Source organism: Saccopteryx bilineata, chromosome 2 (assembly GCF_036850765.1).
Source record: "Saccopteryx bilineata isolate mSacBil1 chromosome 2, mSacBil1_pri_phased_curated, whole genome shotgun sequence".
Classification (NCBI taxonomy): Eukaryota; Metazoa; Chordata; class Mammalia; order Chiroptera; family Emballonuridae; genus Saccopteryx; species Saccopteryx bilineata.
The window spans coordinates 44,827,547-44,855,197 of NC_089491.1; the positions used below are offsets into that span (position 1 = coordinate 44,827,547).

Here is a 27,651-nt window from a genome sequence, read left to right on the forward strand (position 1 = left end):
TGATGATGGGTCTGGAGATCTTGGGGCCGGATCCAGAGGGCTCAGCCACCAGGAAAGAGGTGGCAGAGGAGTGCTAGGTGGTTGACTGCAGACAAGTGTGAGGGCGGGGGAGTGGGGAGCAGAGAACAGCCGGCAGACGGGCGTTAGCGCCAGCTCCGTGAGCCCTGCCTGGAAGCAGCATGGCCCTGAAGACCCTTCCGTGCAGTCATGGGCTCTCTGTCCAGGAATAACACAGGATGTTCATTAGCTCTCTCTTTTTTATTAATTTTAATGTGATGACATTAATCAATCAGGGTATATAGGTTCAGAGAAAACATCTCCAGGTTATTCTGACATTTGATTATGTTGCATACCCATCACCCAAAGTCATATAGTCTTCTGTCACCTTCTAGCTGGTTTTCTTTGTGCCTCCCCTTCCCCTCCCCCTCCCTCCCCCTCCCCACCCCCAGTAACCACCACGCTCTTGCCCATGTCCCTGAGTCTCATTTTTATGTCCCACCTATGTATGGGATCATATAGTTTTTAATTTTTTCTGATTTACTTATTTCATTCAGTATAATGTTATCAAGGTCCATCCATGTTATTGTAAATGATCCAATGTCATCATTTCTTATGGCTGAGTAGTAATCCATAGTATATATGTATGACATCTTCTTTATCCAATCATCTATTGAAGGGCTTTTTGGTTGTTTCCATGTCTTGGCCACTGTGAACAATGCTGCAATGAACATGGGGCTGCATGTGTCTTTACGTACCAGTGTTTTTGAGTTATAAGGGTATATTCCCAGTAGAGGGATTGCTGGGTCATATGATAGTTCTATTTTTAAGTTTTTGAGGAACCACCATATTTTCTCCCATAGTGGTTGTACTACTTTACAGTCCCACCAACAGTGGGTGAGGATTCCTTTTTCTCCACTCATTAGCTCTTTTGTACACATGCTGTCCTATCATGTGTGAGAGATTCAGTTGGTAGATGAGTCAAATGAAGGTGAAAACAGAACTGCACAGAGGAGAGATAATGGAGAAAAGAATCTGCAATCTGGGGAGTCTGTCCTGCACATTTTGGGGCAGAGTCATTAGCTGGTGCTGGCAGCGAGGCCAGTCTGCTGATTCTGTCACTGAATGGGCCACCAAGGCGTATCAGAGAAATTGCCTGCCGCTGTCTGTGAATGAGTGCTCCGACGGTGGGAGTCTCGCTGGCAGCCCAGTGGCACTCTGCAAAGCTGCCACCTTTCTGTCAGTACCCCTGCTGTTGGGAGCCAGGCTGCCCCTCTCTCTCGTCAGACTTCTAGTTTCTAGTATTTGTACTGACCTGAGATTTTCCAGAACCTTTTGTTCCTCCATTATCCCGTAACCATCCCTGTTCCTTAGGAAGAAAGAAGCATACTGCCTTTTCTGGGCCAGCTGTGACCTGGACAAGTCTGTGGCCCCCGCCTTCTCATCTGTAGAATGGAGGGGCTGGGACTCGGGCACGCTTGTTTGTCTCACTGTGGCCTGGTGTGGGCTCTGGAAGTGAACAGGCTTCGGTCTGAATCCTGACCGTGTCGCTTCCTAGCAGTGCGGCCTGGAGCAAAGCACCTGAACTCTGAGCCTCCTCTTTACTTTTCATCTGTAAATGTGATTGGTAATACCTGTCCTGCAGTTCTGCCAGGCCCGTGGGGCATTGCTAGACGGCAGCTGCGGCTGTGGCTGCCACGACTACCCCTTCACTCACAATGAATGATTTTGGCATGCCAGTTGGTCACAGAGCGCAGTCTGGTTGACTGTGAGGGCTCTGATTCGTTAACCTCAGGGTGGGTGCCGGCCTCCTCCATAGCGCCGTCTCTTTCCCCGGGCAGAGGTCCAGGCCCCGCTTCCCGACCTGTCTGACTAGCACTATGCTGGAATGGTTTCGACTGGCAAAGCAGGGAACCTGGTCATTTTTCCTGGGTGGGGGTGGGTTGCCCCTCCTTTTCACTTCACTTGCCATGGGAACAGGAGGCCCAGTGGTCAAAAATTCCCAAGTGTGCTTTCAATCTGTGAATGTGCTACTAGTTGTCACCTGGCCCAGGGCCGTTGATTCGGTTAGAAAGCGCTGGGTGCTGAGCTCGGCTGCCTGGGCACAGAGCCCAGAAGCAGAAACTCGGCTTTTCCCTCCTGCTTTAAACCCCACGAGATCCCCAGCACAGACTCAGTCACCATTTCAGAGCTTCCTTGATGCCCTGTGTTTTCTAGGGGCTCTACCCCCAGAACACCGGAGCTCACCGCGTCTGGGGGCTCAGCAGATCTCTATCCCACACCGCTTCTGCCGTGCACTGCAGGCCCAACTAAGACTGTCTGTCCTGATCTTGTTTGGCATGTGTGCAGGGGATGAAGGTGTCCCTCATACATTTTTTGTTCTGAGTCTGGTGGGTACTTTGTCAGAGGACCAATGTGACACTTGGTAGACAAGGACCCAGAGTAGCTCCCGGAACCAATGCCTCACACTCTAGTGAGCACACAGATCACCTGGCGGTCTTGTTAGCATCTGACTTCTGATTTGGTAGGTCTGAGTGGAGCACACTAATCCAGATTTCTATAATAATATGCTCCCTGGTGATGCTGGACTGCAGGTCTGTGGGCCACACTGAGTAATAAGGTTCTGAGGTTCTCAGCCCTGAATGCCCATTGTAATCACCTGCAGGAGCTTTTGTAAACACCTCTGTTGTGGACCCTATGCTGGACCCAATTAATCAGAACCGGGATCCTCACAAAAACCTGTTTACGAATGTTCACACTGGCATTATTCAGAATAGCTAAAAAGTGGAAAACCCCCAAATGCCCATCAACTGATGAGAGGATAAAAGAAATGTGAATGCAGTGGACCACTGTCCAGCCGTGAAAGGAATGAAGTACTGATTCAGCTACAACCGGGATGAACCTAGGAAATGTCACACTAAGTAAAAAGAAGCCAGTCACGAAATGTTACAGATGATTCCATTTATATGAAGTGTCCAGAGTAGGCAAATCTACGGAGTCAGAAAGTAGATTAGTGGCTGTGTAAGATCAGAGTGGAAGGGAAATAGGAAGTGATTGCCAATGGCTACAGGACAGTTCTTTCTGGGGTAATAAAATGTTTTCTGATGATTTTTTTTTTTAATTATGTGAAGTATACTGAACACTACAGAAGTGTACAATCTAAAAGGGTTAAATCTTACGGTATGTGAACTATATCTCAATAAAGTTGTTATTGGAATTTGGAATTTGGGAAGAGGGGGTCTAGAAGTTGATGGTAATCAAAATTTCCTAGGTGGTGCGAGCATGCCCTCTAGGGTGAAGTGCTCAAAGGGAGTGATCCTCGAGTAGGGTCTTTGGGAACCTGTTAGAAACACATTCCTGGGATCTGCTCCAGACTTACTGAATCAGCAAGTTGTTTTTCTAAAGCCTACCGGGTAATCCTGAGGCCCTCTGAAGTCTGAGAGTCTGCATGGTGAAAGCCTTATTTTAAAAATACCGATAGACCTGGGTTTGCAGCCTGATTTCTCCAGCATGTATCGTGTGGCCATAGTTGAATGACTTAACCTCTCTGTGCCTCAGTCTCCTTATATGAAATGTAGATTGCTTCCTCCTAGGAGAGAGCTATAAGCATAAATGAATTAGTATGTTTAAGGTGTTTTGGATGGTGCATGGTCCATAGTAGGTGCTCAATAATGACATATGTTGTTATTGTTATGATTACTCCGGAACTTGTAAACTGTGATAAAATGGGAAATTGTTTTGCTAATTTTAGAGGTGGCCTTTTGGGAACCACCCATGGTGTCCTAGCACCTAGCCTGACCTCCATGCCCAGCCTCTGTTGTAGCCAGTACCAGAGAAGAGGAGTTGCAAGTGGGGCGAGGGGAGGTGAGCCCCTGCAGTGCAGTGCTGTGGGCATCATGTGATACCGACACCGAGTGAACACTGCACATTCCCCAGGCACCGTCCGCCTGCGTGCCACATCACACATGTTACCCCATTTAAAACACAGCTTTGATGGCAGGGTGGGGCAGGAAAATCCCCTAGTGCATGGGTCTCTGCGTACATGCCCTGGCAGATCTGGGCTAGGGGTGGTGAAGAGCTGTGACAGCGGAAAGGTAAGTAGGGGCCAGGCCACCATTTTCACTCACAGTGTTGTCAAGTCAGGTGTTGGTAAATTAGGGACTGTCTGGAATTTTCTGTGAGGTCAGATGCTTTGAGAAGAGTCAACACTTCTTGCTGGGAGCTTGAGCGGGAATTGGAGGTGGGAGTGGGTGAAGGCAGGTCAGGGAGAAGGCTGGAGGAGAGGGAGTTGCTGTTTTAACTTGGTTGTGCCTTCATTGCCTTCAGCAGGAAGGAGATGTTGGCTCTGGGCTTGCTGATGTGAGAGCCTGGGAAACAGCGCTGGCCCAGGTCAGCTAGAGCTAGAGCAGGAAGGCTTCTTTATAGCTTTCAGGGTGTTTGACATGGCTCCCTGGAATTTCCGTGATTTAGAGAACTGGCTTTAGTGGCTTTACAGTGGGAATGCTATGGAGAGGGTTGAGAGCGATATTAGGGGTTCAGGGAAGTGAATGGGGAGGGTAAGAGGGACAGAAACCATTCTATTATGAACAGGTGGTATGCCATGCACTTTCAAATCACTTCATTTTCCTCAAAGCTCTATGTATTCTGTATTCTGAGACCCTCCCTTTGAAAAATGTGTGGAAAAATTTGGCCTCTTAAAAACTACATGACTTGCTTGACCAGGTGGTGGTGCAATGGATAGAGCATTGGACTGAGACTCAGAGAACCCAGGTTCAAAACTACGAGGTCTCAGGCTTGAGTGTGGGCTCACCAGCTTGAGTATGAGGTTGCTGGCTTGAGCATGGGATCACAGACATGACCCCATGGTCACTGGCTTGAAGCCCAAAGTTGCTGGCTTGAGCCCAAGGTCACTGGCTTGAGCCCAAGGTCGCTGGTTTGAGCAAGGGGTCACTTGCTCTGCTGTAGCCCCCCAGGTCAAGACACATATGAGAAAGCACTCAATGAACAACTAAGGTGCTACGACAAAGAATTGATGCTTCTCATCTCTCTCCCTTCCTGCTTGTCTGTCTCTGTCAGTCCCTCTCTCTGTCTCTCTCGCTACAAACAAACAAAACTACATGACTAAACCAAAGTCACAGGACCACAAGCAGGTAGGAACCTGGGCCTCTGCTCTTTCAGGTAAAACGTCACTCCTCAAGTCATCTAAGGAGTATATGGGAACTCAGAGGTTCTCAAATGCAAGTGGGCAGCCTTGGGGTGTTTGATAAAATATCAAAACTCCTGGTCCCCCTCTGGACCTCCTTGGTGAGACTAGTGATGGAGCCTGAGGACAGTGCTTTATCCCTTACTCTAGGTACCATTGACACTCGGCTAGGTTTGAGATCAAGTCTGCCTTTCTGTCCCCTGTCCTTGTCCTGCCATCTGACTGTCTGTGTTTCCCAGTGGGTTCATGCTGTTCAAGTTCTCAGAATAAACTCCCCTGTTAAAATTTCATGAAAGAAAGGATTAGATTAAGGGGAGGGGAAGATGACAGTGGAGTAGGCAGATGCACAGACTCCCAGCTCACACTACCAAAGTGGATTACAAATTAATTTAGGAACAATCAGCATGAAAAATCAACTCTGGACTACAAGAACAGTTCTCAAAAACTAAGGAGCAAAGAAGCCACACCGAGCCTGGTAGGGAGCGCTGAGGAGTGGTGGGTCTCCCCTGCTTACAGAAATGGAGGGAGGCTGAAGCTGAGAGCCCAGAAGGACTCTCACTCCAAGGAAAAGAGCAGAAAATATCACTCACAGCCACTTGCCTGGGTACCTGGGAATGAGGTGTGTTCAAAGGGCTGGCTAGTCTTCCAAAAGGAAAGAGGAGAGAGAGAGACAGAAGGTGAGGGGCAGAAGAATGCATGGGATGACCTGAGAAGCTGACTCATCCAGTGCTGGAGGCGGCCATAGCTGGGGGAGGGGTTGATCCTTCCACACAATACAAGTTGAAAGTAGTTCCAGGTGACCCATCTCCAGACATCTCTCCAGCTCCAATAGCACAAAAAGACACATCTGAAAACAAGAAGTGGGGAGGAGGGGCAGTAACTCAGGTCTCCATAGAGATCTGAGATACACCTCCCTCTACTGAAGCTGAGAAAACACCCCACCCCTGGAGAGAGTAACTGGCAGATCAGGCCTTCAGAGTCTCAGGTTACACCCATTCCTGGATACAGTTTCAAATAAGCCCCCTGCTGAGATCAGTAAACAAGGCTACCACATGTTAAGAAAACTGAGAAGAAAACAAACAAATCAAGACTTCAATGGGGCTCTACTAGAAAAGCCAAATCCTACAGTGGATTACAAATAACAGTTGATGCCAACCCAAGAAGACCTAGAAATAATACAACTAATAATTGGAGGCAGATAACACCAAGCCTAGACTCAACCAGCTCTGCAAACAATACACCCAAACACACAGACATAATGAGAAGACAGAGAAGTGCAATCCAAATGAAACCACAAGAGAAACCTTCAGGAAATGTACTAAATGATATGGAAATAAGTAAACTGCCAGATGCAGAGTTTAAAATGATGATTGTTAGGATGCTTATGGATCTTAGAACAACAATGGAATGGTCATTACAAACACCTAAATAAAGAAATAGCAAGTATAAAAAGGACATTGAAATATTAAAAAAGAATCAGACAGATGACAAATACAATATCAGAAATGAAGACCACAATGGAACGAATTAAAAACATGATGAATGAAGCTGAGAATTGAATCAGTGAGTTGGAGGACAAGTTGAATGAAGGCACAAAAGCAGAGCATAAAAAAGAAAGGAGACTCAAAAAGTCTGAGGAAACTCTAGAGCTCTGTGACAACATGAAGAGAAATAACATCCACATCATAGGAATTCCTGAAGAAGAAGAGAAAGAACAAGGGATAAAGACTTTGTTCAATCATATCAGAGCTGAAAACTTAACTAAATTAATGCAGAAAAAACTCTTGCAAGTTCAAGAAGCACAGAGAACTCCATTAAAGAGAAACCCAAAGAAATCTACACCATGACACATCATAATTAAAATACCAAAGCTAAGTGATAAAGAGAAAATATTAAAAGCTACTAGAGAAAAAAAGGCTATCAGCTACAAAGGAGCCCTCTAAGGATGACATCCAACTTCTCAACAGAAACACTTGAGGCCAGAAGGAAATGGCAAGAACTATTCAAAGTACTGCAGAACAAGAACCTAAAACCAAGACTACATTATCCAGCAAGGCTATCATTTAAAATTGAAGGAGAAATAAAAAACTTCCCAGACAAAAAAAACCCCTCAAGGAATTCATTACAACCAAAGCAATGCTGCAGGAAATGTTAAGGGGCCTGTTGTAAACAGATCAAAGTGGGAAAAGAATATAGCAAAAGAGGAATACAGTTTTAAAGAATAAAATGGCAATACACAACTACATATCAATAATAACCTTAAATGTAAATGGATTAAATGATCCAATCAAAAGACATAGGGTAGCTGCATGGTTAAGAAAACAGGACCCGTACATATGCTGTCTACAAGAGACACATCTTAAAACAAAAGATGCACATAGACTGAAGGTAAAAGAATGGAAAAAAATATTTTATGCAAATGGAAATGAAAAAAAAAGCTGGGGTAGCAATACTTATATCAGACAAATGGACTTTAAAACAAAGGCTATAGTAAGAGATAAAGAAGGCCACTACATAATGATAAAGGGAGCAATCCAACAGGAAGATATAACCATTATAAATATCTATGCACCTAATATAGGAGCACCTAAATATATAAAGCAGACTTTGATGGATATAAAGGGCAAGATCAACAGCAATACTATAAGGTAGGGGATTTCAATACCCCACTAACATCACTAGATAGATCCTCAAGAAAGCAAATTAACAAAGAAACAGCAGACTTAAAGGACACACTAGATCAACTCGATTTAATAGGTATCTTCAGAACCTTCCACCCTAAAGCAGTAGAATATACATTCTTTTCAAGCGCTCATGGTACATTCTCTAGGATAGACCACATGTTAGGGCACAAAAGTGGTCTCAACAAGTTTAAGAAGATTGAAATCAAATCAAGCATTTTCTGTGATCACAATGGCATAAAACTAGAAATCAATCATAACAGAAAAACTCAAACATTCTCAAACACATGGAAACTAAATAGCAGGTTGTTAAATAACAAATGGATTAACAATGAGATCAAAGAAGAAATAAAAAATTCCTAGAAATGAATGATAATGAGCATACAGCAACTCAAAATTTATGGCACACAGCAAAAGCAGTACTGAGAGGGAAGTTCATAGCACTACAGGCATACTTTAAGAAGCTAGAAAAAGCTCAAATAAACAACTTAACCCTGCATCTAAAATAAGTAGAAAAAGACCAGCAAGTAAAGCCCATATGTAGTAGAAGGAAGGAAATAATAAAGATTAGAGAGGAAATAAATGACATGGAGGCTAAAGAAACAATACAGAGAATCAATGAAACCAAGAGCTGGTTCTTTGAAAAGGTAAACAAGATTGATGAACCTTTAACTGGACTCACCAAGAAAAAAAGAGAGAGAACTCAAATAAATAAAATTAGAAATGAGAGTGGAGAAATAACAACTGACACAACAGAAATACAAAATATTGTAAGAAAATACTATGAAGAACTGTCTGCCAAAAAACTAGACAACCTAGATGAAATGGACAAATTTCTTGAAACATACAATCTTCCAAAAATCAATCTGGAAGAATCAGAAAACCTAAACAGACTGATTACAAAAAATGTGATTGAAAAAGTTATCAAAAAACTCCCAACAAAAAAAGTCCTGGGCCTGAAGGCTTCACAAGTGAATTCTACCAAATATTCAAAGAAGAACTAACTCATATCCTTCTCAAGCTATTTCAAAAAATTCAATAGGAAGGAAGACTTCCAAGCTCCTTTTATGAGGCGAGCATAATTCTGATTCTAAAACCAGGCAAAGACAACACAAAGAAAGAAAATTATAGGCCAATATCCCTGATGAATTTAGATGCTAAAATCCTCAACAAAATATTAGCAAACCGGATCCAACAATATATGAAAAAATCATACACCATGATCAAGTGGGATTTATTCTGGGGAGGCAAGGCTGGTACAATATTCACAAATCAATCAATTTGATTCATCACATAAAAGGAAGGAGAAAAACTACATGATAATTTCAATAGATGTGGAAAAAGCATTTGATAAAATCCAGCACCCATTCATGATCAAAACTCTCAGCAAAGTGGGAATACAGGGAACACACCTCAACATGATAAAGGCCATCTATGACAGACCCACAGTCAATATCATACTCAATGGGCAAAAATTCAAAGCAATTTCCTTAAGATCAGGAATAAGGCAGGGGTATACCCTTTCACCACTCTTATTCAAGATAGTCCTGGAAGTCCTAGCCACAGCAATCAGACAAGAAGAAGAAATAAAAGGCATCCAATTTGGAAAAAAAGTAAAACTATCATTATTTGCAGATGATATGATATTGTATATAGAAAACCCTAAAGTCTCAGTCAAAAAACTACTGGACCTGATAAATGAATTCAGCAAGGTGGAAGAATATAAAATTAATACTCAGAAATCAGAGGCATTTTTATACACAAACAATGAACTGTCAGAAAGAAAAATTAAGGAAACAATCCCCTTTATTATTGCAACCAAAAAAAAAGTACCTAGGAGTAAATTTAACTAAGGAGATTAAAATTTATACTCGGAAAATTATAAAACATTGATAAAAGAAGTCAAGGAAGATACAAGTGGAAGCATACACCGTGATCATGGTTAGGAAGAATAAACATCATTAAAATGTCTATATTACCCAAAGGAATTTATAAATTCAATGCAATACCGATTAAAATACCAATGACATACTTCAAAGATATAGAACACATATTTCAAATATTTATATGGAACCCCAAAAGAACACGAATAGCCTCAGCAATCTTGAAAAGGAAGAGTAAAGCGGGAGGTATCACACTTCCTGATATCAAGTTATACTACAAAACAGCCTGGTACTGGCCTAAGAACAGGCATATAGATCAATGGAACAGAACAGAGAACTCAGAAATAAACCCACACCTTTATGGACAACTGATATTTGACAAAGGAGGTAAGGGCATACAATGGAGTAAAGACAGCCTCTTTAACAAATGGTGTTGAGAAAATTGGACATATACCTGCAAAAAAAATGAAACTAGACCACCAACTTACACCATTCACAAAAATAAACTCAAAATGGATAAAAGACTTAACTGTAAGCTTTGAAACCATAAGCATCTTAGAAGAAAACATAGGCAGTAAGCTCTCCTGACATCTCTTGCAGCAATATATTTGCCGATTTATCTCCACGGGCAGGGAAATAAAAGACAGGATAAACAAATGGGACTATATCAAACTAAAAGCTTTTGCACAGCTAAAGACAATAAGAACAGAATAAAAGGACAAACTACACAATGGGAGAACATATTCGACAATATGTCTGATAAGGAGTTAATAACCAAAATTTATAACGAACTTGTAAAACTCAACACCAGGAAGACAAATAATCTAATCAAAATTGGGCCAAAGAAATGAATAGACACTTCTCCAAAAAGGACATACAAATGGTCAATAGGTATGTGAAAAAATGCTCAACATCACTAATCATTTGAGAAATGCAAACTAAAACCACAATGAGATATCACCTCACACCAGTCAGAATGGCGCTCATCAACAAAACAACACAGAATAAGTGCTGATGAGGATGTGGAGGAAATGGAACCCTCCTGCACTGCTGGTGGGAATGCAGACTGGTGCAGCCTCTGTGGAAAACAGTATGGAGATTCCTCAAAAAATTAGAAATCAAACTGCCTTTTGACCCAGCTACCCCACTTTTAGGAATATACCCTAAGAACACCATAGAACTGCTCCAAAAGGAGAAATGCACCCCCATGTTTATGGCAGCATTGTTCACAATAGCGAAGATCTGGAAACAGCCCAAGTGTCCGTCAGAGGACGAGTGGATTAAAACACTTTGGTACATATATACTATGGACTACTACTCAGCCATAAGAAATGATGACATTGGATCATTTACAATAACATGGATGGACCTTGATAATATTATACGGAATGAAATAAGTAAATTAGAAAAAACTAAGAACTATATAATTCCATACATAGATGGGACATAAAAATGAGACTCAGAAACATGGACAAGAATGTGATGGTAACTGGGGAGGGGGGGGGGGAGGAAGGAGGGGGGAGGGTTAGGGGCACAAAGAAAACCAGATACAAGGTGACAGAAGACAATTAGACTTTGGGTGAGGGGTATGCAACATAATCAAATGTCAAAATAATCTGGAGATGTTTTCTCTGAACATATGTACCCTGATTTATCAATGTCACCTCATTAAAATTAATAAAAAAATATTTCATGAAAGAACTCAACCCAAACATTGTCAGGAGTCCACCTGGGCATTTGGGAGGTCAGGGAAGTGGGGGTGCTGCTCTTAGGAGAGTGTTTCTGAGCAAATCAACCAACACAAATAATCACCAGGGGCAATCAGCTGTCAGAAAAAGGCCAATGCTTTTTTCACTTCTCTCATTCTGAGCAGACAGCTACTCGCTTTCTCTGAGAAATGTGTCTTTTGACCTGTTTTTCTCGAGGCACTTGGAGTGTTTATGTTGCTTGCGGTTTGGAGGCCTCCCACTGTGCTCTGTGTATGGAGAAGGCAGCGGCCTCCTTGAGGGGCTGGGAGGTGGGAGCTGAGGCTGACCCAGGGAAGCCTAGTGCTGCCACCCCTCTCCAGGAGAGGTCATGATGCTGCTGTGCTAGCCACACCCGTCGAGCTTTTGGTGTCTTCTATAATCTGGGCACAGAGTTTAGTTTGAATTCGAAATGCTCCAATTAAAGTTCTTAATTTTTTTAGCAGACTGCCTTGCCCCCAGATCCTTAGGTCAACACTAACAGCAGCAACGAAATCAACAACAAACCTCAGAAACTCCTTTACAGGTTTCTCATCCCTGTACCTCTGGGGAAATGGGAGCAGCAATCCTGCAGAGAAGACAGGAAGAGGGAGGTGGGGCTGCCCCTCTGCTCGGGCTCCAGTGGAAAGCGTGTCAGGCTCACCCTCAGCTCTCTAAGGCCAGAGGTGGGGGGCAGGTGGGCCTAGGGCAGATGAGTCCTCACAGGGGAAGAGGGCTCAGCAGGATGTTGTCCACTTAGCCAGCTTACTGGGGATTTTTCTCCTCTTTGCTAGGTGTGGTCTGCCACCCAGCTCTGCCAGCAGAACTGTCCCAGGTGTCGGCCAGTCTGGGTGTGGGTCTCATGTGCTCCTACCTGTCCTTAGGGCTTCCACTCCATGTTCTCTGGGCTCTGCCTTGACAGGAGCCCCCTCCTCAAGCCTGTGCCCCCCTCTGCTTCCATCTTATTCTCTCTCTGCTCACTCTTTTTATCACAGCCCTCCTTTGTTGGCTCAGGCTGTTTGCAGAGGTGGACAGGGAGACGGGGCTTCTTGGCAGAGACTGTTACTATAGTTTCCACTTTTCTGAAGGCAAAGACCAAAATCCTTAAAGACAGGCCAAGGTCAGGTTCTGTTAAGTTAGGGGGGAAGTCGTGTAGGAGTGTGTGTGTATGAGTGTGTGTGTGTGTATGTGTGTGTGTGTGTATGTGTGTGTGTGTGTATGTGTGTGAGAGAGAGAGAGAGAGAGAGAGAGAGAGAGAGAGAGAAAGAGAATGTGAGAGAGAAAGGTAATAACAGTAATAACATGGGGAAATGAACATCAGGTTTTCGTTTTATTTCTGCTAGTTCTCAGGCTCACGGCTCTTGTGCACGTAAGGCCTTCTGCCCAGAGCACTGCCCACTACCTGCCCTGGTTAACACCTTCTCATCCCTGATCTCAGCTCAGATGTCCCTCCTCAGACCAGCCTCCAGACTGGCCCTGTCACCCTAACCCGTACTCTCATTACATCTTTTCCCTCATAGCACACTCCACAGCTTGGAATTTACATTCATCACTTATTTGCGTGGCTTCTAGACTAAATCCATTTTCCCTCCTCAGCCTTACACTCCATGAATATGGAGAGCGCCCTTCCTGAGCTTGGTGTGGTGCCCAGAGCAGGCTAGGCATTCCGTGAGGAATTCCCCAGTGAGTGAACGAAGCCTTTGAGAGGCTCAGGCTGGGGATCACTGGCCACACAGAAGCGATGAGCTGGAGCTCTGGCTGTGTGCACCTTTTGCTCAGAATTATAGAACATACTGTTTGTAGTGTGGATTTTTAAAATTAAGATATTGTGATTATCAGTATTTAAAAATGATCCTGAACTCCAGGAGACCATCTTTCTAATTTGTTGGATGTAACTGCGTAAGGCGTAGAGTGCCTGATGTAGAGGCATCCTCAGCTATCACAGTAAGTCTGTGCCCCGTGCGTGACCTCTGGGCAGCCTGTGTTCTGGAGTGTTTCTCAGAGTGGTGTTTGCTCGTGTTTACCAGAGGCCTCAGAGTGCTGACTCAGGGCTTGGCAGGGCTTCCTGTCCCTCATGTGTCTTAGTCATCCGCTGATGCGGGTTCTCTCAAAGGGCACTGGGTCACAGTGACTTAATTAGGGAAATACTAAAAAGCCAGAGACCATTTCCATGGGGACATGAGCCCTCGTGCCTTCTCTCAGGTGGTATACAGTAGGTACCTTCTTTGTGACACGGTGAGTGACCTGTGTCACCCATCAAGAAGCTGTCTCACGCGGCAGTGTTGGTACCACAGCAAGAAACTCAGTGATGCTGCGTGTCACTGTCTGTCCTCCCAGCCGTTTCAAATAGAAGGTGGGAAGGAATCCCCCGAGCATCAGGATTGTCTGTCCTTTATGGAAGTCTTGACGCTGTGACGGATTATGAGATAGACGTACGGGTCAACAACATTTAAAAAGAGTAAAAAGAACATAGAAAAGATCAGGCTGTAAATACAGTGAAAAATTACTCTTTTCTGAATTTTTCTTTCAAGTGTGTGTGTGTGCTAACTCACGATAAAAAGTATTTCTTCCTGGCAGGCAGTTGGAGCAGTTAGAAATACCTGATTGCTACGCTTTATAGCATGTCCTGCTTGGACTTTCCACCGTCACTACCATGTCTGCTTTACTTTTCTTAAAGGTATGCAAAGTCCAGTCAGATCAAGACTGTGTCAAGCAGCAAGATATTCTTTAAAGGAAGTAGATTCCGATATAGGTGGGTACCATGGTTCCATTTTGATGATGGGGTTGGGGTGGGGGACAGGCATTTACACTGGAATGTTTTGCTTCTAAATCACTACACTCTGGCTTATGCCTCTATTTTGGTCCTCCCTTTCCACTTCATCCTTATGCTCATGGGCACCCTCAAATTCTACAGTAAACCCCCCCCCCCACATGGAGGGAGAGTAGATGTGGCTTCCTAGAGCTGGGTCAGACCCTTGTGAAGTTTAAAAATAATGCATGTCCACACCCCTCCCTTCCGCTCTGTCTGTGCACAGACATGTGTTCTTGTCTTTTGCAGTGGTAAGGTTGCCAAAGAGGTGGTGGAGGCAAGCTCCAAAATCCAGAGGGAGCCTCCGGAGGTGCACAGGTGAGTGGGGTGCTCCCGGGGCTCTGGGATGCTTCTGGGATGGACAGAGGGATTTAAATGCTGGCTCTGCCAAATCCTCTGTGATGGGAAAGCGTGGCAGGGCACCAGATGCCAGGCTCCGTGTTGCCTTTCGGCCCTGGTTCCAGGCATGGCACTCTCCTGTCCTGGGAAGCTCTTTCAGGCAGATTTGGCTGAGCCACGGCGTGGCTCCATTTTGGGTTATTTGCTCTGTGGAGAGTTACTGGCTTGATTTGACTTTGAGGGTCACATGTATAAGCAGGATGTGTGTGAGGCAAGGCTGTGTCGTTTTCTGGCTGAGTCCATCATTCTGTCCTCTTAGAACTGCCCTCTGCTCCTGCCTCTGCTCAGGAGATGTGGCAGTCCCATCAGCCCCACTCCTAGGCTTTTTCACTGACAGGGTGGGGTGCTCATAGCTCGTTGAACTCTTTATTTCCAAGGGTCACTTGCCAGAATGAGGACTTGATAATCATTGGTTCAAAGGTACATGTCTTCATTCAGGTGGTAGTATATGTAATTCTTAGCTATTAAATATTCTCTTGGCCATGTTGGACTTCATACCACCACAGTGTACACAAGTCATGGTACATCCTGAACCTCAAACATGCTAAATATCTGAAGATGAACATTGTCATCACGATGCTCCCCCTTTTGAGGGTAAGATCATCACAAGCTACTGTATTTCCCCATTTATTTATTATTATTATTTTTTATTATAAATTTTTATTAATGTTGATGGGATGACATTAATAAATCAGGGTACATATATTCAAAGAAAACATGTCTAGGTTATCTTGTCATTAAATTATGTTGCATATCCCTCACCCAGAGTCAGATTGTCCTCCGTCACCCTCTATCTAGTTCTCTGTGCCCCTCCCCCTCCCCCTAACTCTCTCCCTCCCTCCCTCCTGTGTCCTCCCTCCCCCCACCCCTGGTAACCACCACTCTCTTGTCCATGTCTCTTAGTCTCGTTTTTATGTTCCACCAATGTATGGAATCATGTAGTTCTTGTTTTTTTTCTGATTTACTTATTTCACTCCGTATAATGTTATCAAGATCCCACCATTTTGCTGTAAATGATCTGATGTCATCATTTCTTATGGCTGAGTAGTATTCCATAGTGTTTATGTGCCACATCTTCTTTATCCAGTCTTCTATTGAAGGGCTTTTTGGTTGTTTCCATTATTTCCCCATTTATAAGATGCTCCCATGTATAAGATGCACCTTAATTTTGGGGCCCGGAATTTGAAAAAAAGACAAGCGTGAAAAAGCAGGAAATGCAAGTAAAATAAACTACAACCACTGTATAAGACGCACCCAGTTTTTAGACCCCAAATTTTTTGAAAAAGGGAGCGTCTTACACATGGGGAAATATGGTATGTTCTTTAGGAAGTTCCCACACACTGGTTGGCAGCTGTCTCTCTTTCCTGTCTTTGAACTAGGTGGAGCCTCCCTGAGGCTCAGGTTTGCCCCTTCTCTCTTTCCTGGGTGACTGGCTGAGCTGGGTTCCTCTTGCCTTGTCACCTAGCTTTGCTGGACAGGAGGAGATCATGGTCTCTCAGATGTGTGGCATGCCCCCCAGTATGGGTGCCCCGATGTCACTCCTCTACCACACAGGAGCAGAGCCGCCATTGGCAAGAGAGCCATGCCGATAAGCGCAGATGATAATTCATTCCCGGTTTTAGATGACCCAGTGGGAAGCTGTCACATGCAAGTCTGCCAAACCTGTCTTTCTTGCTTCGAGAAGCAGGAGGAAACTTTGGGGTGTGGGAAGCTGGAGCACTTGGATGGGGCACCCTGGTTCACTCCCTGTGAAAGTCTTATAGCTCACACATCAATGACAAGTCTTTTTTTTTTTTTTTTTAAATAGCTCTTCTTCCACTGCAAATTTTGGTTACTCAGTGCAGGAAAAACAAATAAAAGGAAATGATAAAACATATCATTTGTGACATCAGATCATTTACAACAACATGGATGGACCTTGATAACATTATACTGAATGAAATAAGTAAATCAGAAAAAATTAAGAACTATATGATTCCATACATAGGTGGGACATAAAGATGAGACTCAGGGACATGGACAAGAGTGTGGTGGTTACTGGGAGTGGGGAGGGGAAGGAAGAGGGTGGGGGAGAGAAGAGGCACAAAGAAAACCAGATAGATGGTGATGAAAGACTATATGACTTTGGGTGATGGGTATGCAACATAATCAAATGTCAAAACAATCAAATGTCAAAATAACCTGGAGATGTTTTCTCTGAACCTATGTACCCTGATTGATTAATGTTGCCCCATTAAAGTTAATAATAATAATAATAAAACCATATCATTTGAACTTTTCCAGAGTCTTTGGGCTGGAAGTGACCTTAGGGATTACCTGGTATGATGCTTCTATTTTATAGACAAGGGAACTGGTGTGTTGGGGAAATTAAATGATTTATCTAAGGACATGCATTTGAGGAGGGGCACACGTGAGTCTGTGCATCTTCTGTCTGTAGCATCTGCCATTCTCTTAGAAGCTGGGAGGCAGGCTACCTGAGGGGCCTAGCTTGGGCTTTCTTTAACTTGAAGCTTGAGTGTTTGATCTTAAGGAAACAGAATGAAATAATGCTGGGGAGCGTCTCGATGGCACAAACACAGAGCGGGCAACTGTTTTTAACCCTGTCCTTTCAGAGAGACAAATTCCAAATGCATAAAGCTTTCCAAGAGTCCTGTAGGTATAGTCTGTGGATGGTTAATGAGATCAGAAATTTTAAAATACTTCTCTTTTAAATTGAAGTTTTCATAATTGATGGGCATTTAGGCTTCCTAGATTAGGGCTTTTCCAGACTTACCTCGCACCGGGATCCCCTGCAGATCATGTTAACATGAATTCTGATATGAATGAGCATTTCTAACAAGCTCCCAGGTGATGGCATGTGGACCATGGCCCAACACCTCAAATAGCCAGCCCTAGATGACTGAGGGTCTAGGGGGTGAAGGAAGCAGGTTGGCCTTAATGAAAAGCTTTTTCTGGAGTGGACCAAACCACCAGAGGGGATGGGAAACGAGGTATCACCCAATTTGCAGTTTCCCTTTCTGGAATCTTCTAAAATCCCCCAGGATTGTATATGAGGACCTGCAGGCCCTGGGGAGACTGTCTGGCACCCCCTTCTTTCCCGATTACATGTTTGTGAAAGCCGATTGAGTTCACATCCTCATGATGCCTCTCTGGTCCTCCGTTCCTTGGCAGTATCCCTCAAATCTTTGACAATACAAGGAAGATTTTATTTGAATTGATAATAGAGCCAACTCTGGGAGGACAGACAGGCTTGTGTCTGTGTTGGACATTCCATATTCCCCAACACCACCTAACACAAGACTGGGCACATAGTAGGTGGTCAGTACATATTTGTCGAATAATTGCATAAAAAAGGAGCATGGGATGACAGCCCCACTTCTGTGATTTTCTGAGACCTGAGATCTGTCCAAGGTGCTGCCCTGGGGCCCTTGACCTCCCACGGCGCAGCAGTGTGTGTGGTCAGAGCCATGGTGATGTGGGTCACTATTCTTGGCCCTTCCTGGTAGCCAGTTACAAGGTAGGAAATTGTTTCCCATGATCAATTATTTTATTTCTTAATTTTTCTGACTTCTTTGATGTGGCTGTCAAAAGTGAGTATAATAATGAGCCCTCTTTCTCTGGCGGTGTTCAGAGATGACTGCTAGTTAGAATGGTGACCATAAGTCTTCAGTTAGCTATTTCCTCACACTTGAGATTCTACTCTTCAAAGAACGACAAATTCATGGACTGCTACTCCTGCTGAGATGTGTGTGTCTAGAGAGAGACACAGACAGACAGACTGAGAGCACTGTCTTGGGATTTTTATTTTTATTTTTTCAGAAAGAGAAGATGCTACTTCTCATTTTAGTTTGCTGATCCTTGCTGATGACAGGATCCCCAAGCAAGCCCACCAGACTGGCTACTTGGTGAAGATCACCTGTCCATCTCAGAGGCCTGGTGAGCCCAGGGATGGCTGTGTGAGCCACCTACCTGTGCACAGTAGCCACCACCAGGGGACACCCAGAGGTAGCATTTGTATCTAACATGAGCACCTGTCTCGGACTCACAGTGGGTTCTAACCTTGGCTGTGTTGCTTGCCAGCTGTGTGGTTTTGGGTAAGTCACTACCCTTTTCAGATCAGTTTAAGTTTACTTATCTATAAAATGAGATTTATAATATTACTTAGCCCAACTTTGAGGTTTCATTATGATGATTAAAATAAAGTGATTTAAAAATTCTAAAGGGCCATATACATTTGAGATGGTGATATTATTATTATCGTCTCTCACCCAAAAATGGGGAGGTAGAAGCTGACAGATGTGTTTCCATTCGAGTCTGTTTAGATGGTGTTTTTGATAACAGGCTAGCAGCACTTCCTTTGCTCCGAGGATGGGTGCAGAAACTCTGTGAGCCTTGTTTTGGTTGCTGTATTTTATGTTATCATTATTTAAAACCAATCTTAGAATATTCTTGTAGTTCCCTCAAAAAAACTTTCTACTCTGATAGAGTTCTTAAGTACAGTTTCATCTGGAAGCTGCTCTCTGCCTGGATGGCACACACGTGTGGGCTGCAAAGTGGGTCAGGCATATTTGCATAGTCAGCTGATGGGTGGATTGCGAGAGTACAGAAACATGGTGTGGACCTCGCCTTGCCTGAGGGGACCCCAGCATAGAAGTTATTACCTCGGGGACTCTGGTGAAAGGGTGGAGCAGGAGCTGATCAGACGTCAGCACATCCTAGAGAAAACTGCCTGACACAGTGAGACCCTGGACGACCGCGGATGGCAGGCCACTAGGGCTCACAGGACGTGGTCAGGATCAAACATGCAGAAAGGCAGTGTGGGGCACTGCCAAAGTGCAGGGCTAGGAACCAGAGGATCTCGGTTTGAGTCCTGAGTCTGCCTTTCTGAGTGTTTTTAGTCAAATCATAAGATCGATGAGTCTCATTTTCCTCATCTGTAAATATGGTATTTTTTTCTTGCCAAGCTTATAGGCGCATTGGAAAAAATAAATGAGATAACAGTGTATATAAATCACTGCATAAACTTAAGGGCCATTTAAATTTTGGTATTAAATTTATTAGAACAACTGTGCTTGAAGTCTGGATCAGTTGGCACCATTAAAAAGGTTATAAAAAGAGAGGTTAAAAAAAAGTAACCTTGAGTCTAAAGGAGTTGGTAGGGACAGGTGGAAGTCTTGCATTTTGATTCTAGTTTTGCTTAAGTCTTTCCATCCAGCTGTCCTAGTGCCCAGTATCAAGGTCTGGTGCCCCGGATTCTTGGTGCTCCAGGAAAACCCCTAGTTGTATCCATCTTTGGGTTTATCTGAGTCTTGCACTTAGCAGGGAAGTAATTTGAATCTCGGAAGCATAGAATTGGAGAGTCTTAGGGTTGTAACCCACCAAAGGGACCATCTGGCCTAACCCTAGGCAGCCCCTAGAAACCCTGATCCTGGCCATGGATCTCTGCATCAAAGCAGAGGAACCTGTGAGTGCAGGGGCTGAGTCAGCATTCTCCTGACCATCCAGTGCCAAGCGAGTGCCTGTCCCAGCACTAGACAACTGCCTAAACATTGCAATGTGGAGAGGCAAACAGCAGGATGCTTGACATCTCCTACTGAAGAGTGTTGGGAGGAGGGTTGATGGGAAGCAAAAGACCCTCAATAAAAGTTCACTCCAGGCCCCTCCTTGTTGTAGCATATGCAGTAATGTCTGAAAGGCAGGACCGCTGCCAGCAAAGCTGGCCTGGAGGTCAGGGATGGAACACAGTGACTCAGAGGTGATTTGTGCAACAATTGGTTGGTGAGCTTTTCAGAGGTCAGAAAGCTACATGTTTCACACAAACATGGTGACATGCTGTCCTCTGCAGAGCTAGAATCATTATGGCCACAGGTCCTGAGGAAATTCCACAAAAGCTCAAAAACTGAGAACCCTTCCCAGAAAAAGATGTAACTTTTAGTCTCCTCTTCTTATCCCTCCCTCCCTCCCTCCCTCCCTCCCTCCCTCCCTCCCTCCCTCCCTCCCTCCCTCCCTTCCTTCCTTCCTTCCTTCCTTCCTTCCTTCCTTCCTTCCTTCCTTCCCCTTTCTGACTCTCCGCACTCACGCCAGGCTCACGCGAACTTCCTGAGTGTTCCCATGGAACCTTGAGCTATCAGTCTCCTCCATGAGATGCATGTTTTTCCAGTTGTGGCTGTTGCATGTTAATGCATTGTGAAGTGCAAATAGAGGTCAAGACCAGCACTTAAAACAAAATGAAATAGAATTTAAAAGATCCCCAATGAATTACACATAACAATAGCAACTATTGCTGCATGGAACATTCACTTTAGTTGTGTGTCTTCTGTATGTGTGCATGTATTTTATATGTACAGAGAGGTAATATTTCTTAAAGTGTCTCAGTGAAACAAGTTTGAAAACTGCTGTTCTACACAGTTACTGAGGCAAGGACCACAGTTCCCTAGAACAGGGCAGTATGTACATATTGCAAAATAAGTAATTATAGAATGAAATAATGAAGAAAAGGACTCCATGGTCAAGCAAGTCCTCATAAATTTTCTTTCCAGCCAGTGCCAGCTGTAGGGGGTTTTCAGTTCATGATGCTAACAGGCATCCTGATATTCCCCAATGCCCTGTCCCCCATTCCCAACAGTAATGCCCACCTGGGGTGAAAGGCCGTTCTGTCAACTGGTCTGGGGAACACTCTGGCCAGTCTGAAATGGCAATTATGTCAAGCCAGGATTGCAATTAGTTTCAAACCTGAACACCCTTTCAGGGTGCCACTCGAAGTGCTGTAAGGCAAATAAGAATGGATGAGCCAGTCTCTGCCCTAGGAGAGCTTATCAAGGTGGGGCTCATTATGATTAGTGCAACCGTATTTACAGAGAGACAGAGGTGGTGAACGCAGTGAGTTGTAGAAGAATGGAGAGTGAGCAGAGAACAGGAGACTGTGTATTGTGAGGCCAATCCAGAGGAGTAGTTAGGGGAAGGAGACGTTTGACACCATCTTTGGAGGATGAGTTAGTTTTGGTTTTGGCAGAAAAGGTGCTCACTCCCCCACCAGAGGCCCCCACCTCCCTCTCTGTGAGGCCAGAGCCGACCCCCTGCAGCAAGCAGTGTATATGGGATTCCCAGGCAGCCTGTAGTCTTGATGGGACACACATGGTTTCCTTGACGTCTGCTGCCTATCACAGCCACTGACACACATGTGTGCTCCTTTTTTTTTTTTTTTAAATTTCCATTGATTTGAAAGGAAGGAAAGAGGAGGTGGGAGAGAGAAAAAGAGAGGGGAAGGGTGTGAGAGAGAGTGAATCATCAACTTGTTCCACTTAGTTGTGCACTTATTGATTGCTTCTCATATGCACCCTGGCTGGGGATCGAACCTGTGACCTCGGTGCACTGGGGTACGGTGCTCTATCTACTGACCCACCCAGCTAGGGCCACGTGTGTACTCCTTGCAAAAGAAAGCAGCACTGGGTTCTGTAACTGGCAGGTGACTGGGGTGTGAATTTGAACAAAAATGTTAAATACTGATATTCAACGTTGGACATCCAGCAACACTACAGTAGCTCATAGCTATGGAACATCTGTGCCACCTGCCTGGTAGAGGTTTTGTTTTTGTTTTTTGGTGGTTATTAAATTAGTTTGAGTCTTGCCCCTTATTCACTTTTCTGCATGTCTAGTTCAGTGATACCTGCCTCCCATGCCTTTTTGAAATGCCTGTGTTATTAACCTAGCATGCCTAAGTCTGACAACATATGGGGAAATATATTTTCTTTCACTGTTTTGCATTAGAACACACAGACATTTTGTCAGGACCTTAAGGATAAAAAGGGCCGTGTGTCTTGAATTGTGTTTCACTGGCATAACCTACTTTGAGAGTCTACAGTCTACAGTATGAGATGGAGGGGCCGGTGTCTGCAATGGAAACCAACTCCCTCTGGTTGTCTGTTTGCAGAGCCAACATTACTCAGAGCCGCAGTTCCCACTCCTTGAACAAACAGCTCATCATTAACATGGAGCCCCTGCAGCCCCTGCTGCCTTCCCCCAGTGAGCAGGAAGAGGACTTCCCACCGGGTGAGGGTAAGTACCTGTCCTCCCAGAGGCCACCATGGCAGGCTTACCCTGGAAGAATGAGCGAGGAGGCACCAATCCTGGGTTCTTGGGTAATGGTTGGGGTGGGAGTGGGCGTGAGTCATAAACTGTGTTTTTAGTAATTGTTTGCAGCTGGAAGACTGCATTGTCTTGAGAGTTCTATCAGTTTCTCCTGGAGAGAATTCACTGGTACAAAGCATCCCTAAAATGACACATTAAAGCAGTAATAGTTAGTGTTAGACCTGCACTGCTTTATATAGTAGCCACTAGCTGGGTGTGGCTATTTAAAACCAAGTTTAAATTAGTTAAAAAATTCTGTTCCTCATCCACATTAGCTAGATTTCCAATGCTTGATAGTCACATGTGCCGAATGGCTACCATCTTAGCTCAGACTGAGAACATGCTCGTCACTGCAGAAAGCGCTATTGGATGGCGAAGTTTTTGATAATCACAATCAAATTACTGGTTATAAAGAATCATCCACAAGTATCTCCACACTGGTCATCCCCTTTCTGATTCAGTATTTCTTCAGCCTCTATTCCCTTTTCCATAAGTCCCTGTCTGACAGTTTTGATATAAGCTAAAATATGTAGAGTCTACTTCAATCCAAAAGTTATTATATTTTTAAGACTATAATATGTGTACTTCCAGGCTTATTTTTGTGCTTTTAAGGACTCACTTCAGGGAAGGATCTCATCATATCTGCTTGCTGCAGATACCTGGTAAAACAAATACCACACTCCTATTAATTTCAGAGGAAATTAACACATTGTCGACCGGCAATTATACATAGAAGTTATTTCATGTCACTGGCTATTTTTTTATAATTGAGTATGAAAGTAAAACAATCTAAATAAACTTCAGTATACTTTATTTATACATAATAAGTTTAAATAAAACTCTGTACATATCTGCTACATATTATATTTTATACATATTATATATTTTAGTATTTTTTTGGTGTGGTATACTGTATAGCAATCACCTACGGGTAATGGTACGCAACATGTTTTACAAATATATCTGGTTTCGCTGCGCTTTCCTTTTGAAACACACACTTTACACGTTCTAGTTGGATTGAACACAACGAAGAAAGATTTTACAGTATCCTTGATATGTATGTTCACACTGCGAGCATTTAGAAGATAGTCCAAGTTTAGATGGCTCAACACTGATTTGTTTTTGTTTACCGTACCTTTGATTTTGTGATCTCACGCTTGGAGGAGTAGGAAGAAAAGGAGTCCGCATGAAAATATAGAACGTCTGCTGTTTTTTGAATTTCACCCTTCAGGGCGAAGAGTCACAAATACAATAATCCTGTATTACCCTGAGTTTCAAAAATTGAAATAGCCAATGCAAGTGCAAACACGAGCTAACTTGTGAGCGGTCAACAGTGTGTTAAAAAGCAACTCACTCGCAATAAAGTTATTGGAACCCTGAACTCAAACATAACATGTTTTCCTTCACTTTATGTGATTTTGGTTTCATCATTTAAAATCTGGATACTGGGCACTTTCAAGACAGCAGGCCACTCTGTCCCCCAAAGATCACTTTTACCTGCAGCTTCATTCAAGTCGAGAGTTCTTTCCATAGGGGAAACAGTTCACGATAGGAATATGGCTTGGTATGCTAATACTCTTGTGGGAGAGATAGCAGCAGCTAATTCACACTGAAGTGTAAAGAATTTGTCTATCTTCTCCTGAAAAAAAAAAAAAAAAGACAAAAACAAAAAACTTGTTAGTGGTTAGTACTGGGCAACTGGAGGCCCCAAATCCCATGGGTGAAAGGAAAGCATGTCCAAGATGAAGAATAGGGTCGCAGAAGATACCTTCCCCCAGCGGGGCCACAAAATAATGACAATGAGGACAGCCTTGATATATGTAATAGCCTAATTTACACTCTGTTTCAACAACTAACTTTGTAAGCTTTGCGCTAAATTAATTTTAGGGTCTCTGGGTCCATGTTTCTTGTCTGCATTTTTTTAGCACCTTCTCTGTTTTTTTTGTTTTTTTTTTTTTGTATTTTTTCTGAAGCTGGAAATGGGGAGAGACAGTCAGACAGACTCCCGCATGCGCCCGACCGGGATCCACCCGGCACGCCCACCAGGGGCTACGCTCTGCCCACCAGGGGGCGATGCTCTGCCCCTCCGGGGGGGCCGCTCTGCCGCGACCAGAGCCACTCTAGCGCCTGGGGCAGAGGCCAAGGAGCCATCCCCAGCGCCCGGGCCATCTTTGCTCCAATGGAGCCTTGGCTGCGGGAGGGGAAGAGAGAGACAGAGAGGAAGGAGGGGGTGGGGGTGGAGAAGCAAATGGGCACTTCTCCTGTGTGCCAACTGGCCAGGGCAGCACCTTCTCTGTTTTTGTATGCTTTTCAAGTGAAATAAAGCAGCTTTCATTGCTGATCATCAGTGATTTTCTGAGCTTCCTCCCAAATGCCTAGAATATTGGTCTGAGTGGAAATCAATTTCTCTGGAGCTCATGATAATCCCAAATCTGGATGGATAAGAGGAAGGGGGGAAGAACAGCCCAAGCTTGGGACTGTGACTGTGCCTTCTCTGCAAATATGGAAACTTAGATGGGAAGGGAAGTTGGAAGACCAGACGGATTGAACAGTTAGCATGGGAATGTGGAAGCCAGGCTACAGGTGCTCAGGAGCCCCAGCATTTGAAGGGGAACTGGGCAAGCTTTCTCCGGATCCCTATCCCATTCAATTAGATACTTCAACTTTGCTTCATTTTTTTTATAATGCAGTTCCACTGCTAAATGCTAACATGTCTTTAACATGACATAGGTGTGAACAACAACAACAACAAAAATATAATTAATTGCTGTAAAAATAAAAAAAATTATATATGTTAGAACCCATAAGCTACCTTTTAAATATTTTCAGTAACTTTAAGGAAGAATCTTAAATTCTTTTACCAGCTGTAAACTGAAACTGATAGATCTTTTTATTAACAAGTCCTAATTAGCTTTATAAATGTCTAAAGGTATTCATTCATTCCTTAATACAACTATGATGAAGACAAGGTATACAATTAATATACTATACTTGGTATGTGCTAGTTGTTGTGACCTATAAAAATGAAGATATTCTTTTCCCTGGCAGCTCACTGACTGTTTGGGAGATGGCAGTGGGGTCTCAGAGACTCTGCCTGCTGATTGAATTGTGTGCTCACTTTTCTGCATGCCTCAGTGCCTCAAGCTGCTTGGAGAGCACCTTGTTCCCTCTTTGTCTCATTAGAATGCCTGACATGAAATTGATGGGCAAAGGATAAATGGATGAGAAGGACAGGCAAAGGGAATTGTGGGTCTACCTGCATTGGTTGCTTATGTGGCTTTGGGGAAGAGGGGTTAGGGGAACAGTGAGAAGTGAGGCAGAAAGGTAGGAAAGGACCAGATCATGATGAGCCCACACGACTTCCTGGAGAGTTTAGGCTGTAATCTGAGGGCAATTGGGAGGCACTGGAGGATTCTAGCGTGGAAATGACCTGATTGGAATTGTGTTTTGTATCACTTGTGGTTGCAGAGGGCATATGAGAGGCGGGTCTGACTGAAGCAATTTTTCAACCTCAAAAGTATTGACCTTTAGGGCTGGATAATACTTTGTTGGTTCTGGCTTGTGCATTATTCAGTTTTTATCAGTACCCCTGGTTTCTACTCAGTAGGAGACCCTGAGTAACAAAATTGGTCCCTGGCTGAGAATCACTGGGTTGGAGGCATGGAGACCACACAGGAACCATTGCATTAGGCCAGAGAATGGACAATCAAGAGCTGAATTGAGGCCATGAGACTGGAGGCTAGGAAGGAGGGGTGGAGTTCAAGCTAAGACTTGCCAAGATGGGGTCACTGACTACATGGCAGGTATGCAGCCGTGGACTCAGTCTGGGTTTTGCTCTTGCCTCCCAGACTTTGACTGAGAGTGAAAACTTTAACCTCTTCAAAGATGAGACACTTAAGGCACCGGAAGGTGCAAGTTAGTATCACAGAGGGAAAATTGATTTTATGTAGATATTGGAAATATCTTTTGTTTAGTTAGATACTGCACATTGCTCCACTGAGCATCAAACATGGAGTGGACAGACATGGACAGCACAGCTCACTTTTGATATCTCTGTTCCCCATCTCTACATAGTGGCTTAGATTCTTTTTAAAATTTTTATTGAATTTATTGGTGTGGCGTTGGTTATTGTGCACTAGAAAATTGTAAAGGTTTCAAGTCCACAATTCTACAATTATATCATCTCTATATTGCATTGTGTGTTCACCCCCAAGTCAAGTCTCCCTCCATCACCATCTATCTTTCCTCTACCCTCCTCTACCTCCCCCACCCTCCCTTTCCTCCTACAATTCTCACTCTGTTGTCTATGTCTGTAAGTTTTTTCTTTATTTAACCCCTTTACCTTTTACACCCAGCCCCCACCCCTGCCCCTCTGATAGCTGTCATTCTGTTCTTAGTATCTATGAGTCTTTTCATTTTGTTTATGGTTTCCTTTGCTGTACAAAAACTTTTTAGTTTGATGTAGTCCCATTTGTTTATTTTTTCTTTTGTTACCTTTGCCTGAGGTGATGTATCAAAAAAAATATTACTAAGAGAAATTTCTGGAATTTTACTTCCTGTTTTCTTCTAAAATTTTTATGGTTCAAGTCTAACATTAAAGTTGTTAGTCCTCAGATCATTTACAGCAAAATGGTGGGATCTTGATAACATTATAAGGAGTGAAATAAGTAAATCAGAAAAAAACAAGAACTACATGATTCCATACATTGGTGGAACATAAAAATGAGACTAAGAGACATGGACAAGAGTGTGGTGGTTACCAAGGGTGGGGGGGGGAGGGAGGACATGGGAGGGAGGGAGGGAGAGAGTTAGGGGGAGGGGGAGGGGC

At 43.8% G+C, this 27,651-nt stretch overlaps 1 protein-coding gene and 1 long non-coding RNA gene across 6 annotated transcripts in view; one reads left to right on the forward strand and one right to left on the reverse strand.

Annotated features, from left to right (window-relative positions):
* FRMD3 (FERM domain containing 3) overlaps positions 1 to 27,651 on the forward strand; it is a 350,901-nt gene that overhangs the window by 278,711 nt on the left and 44,539 nt on the right. For all 5 annotated transcript variants that reach the window (XM_066257017.1, XM_066257016.1, XM_066257015.1 and 2 more), the window contains exons 11-13: positions 14,166 to 14,240; positions 14,547 to 14,615; positions 22,627 to 22,751. In XM_066257017.1, coding sequence (XP_066113114.1) covers positions 14,166 to 14,240; positions 14,547 to 14,615; positions 22,627 to 22,751 — 269 coding nt within the window. The remainder of the gene's footprint in view (positions 1 to 14,165; positions 14,241 to 14,546; positions 14,616 to 22,626; positions 22,752 to 27,651) is intronic.
* Positions 23,744 to 27,651, reverse strand: part of LOC136324319 (uncharacterized) — a 68,397-nt gene continuing 64,489 nt past the window's right edge. Inside the window, exon 5 of the long non-coding RNA XR_010729069.1 lies at positions 23,744 to 24,462. This is a non-coding gene — a long non-coding RNA (uncharacterized lncRNA). The remainder of the gene's footprint in view (positions 24,463 to 27,651) is intronic.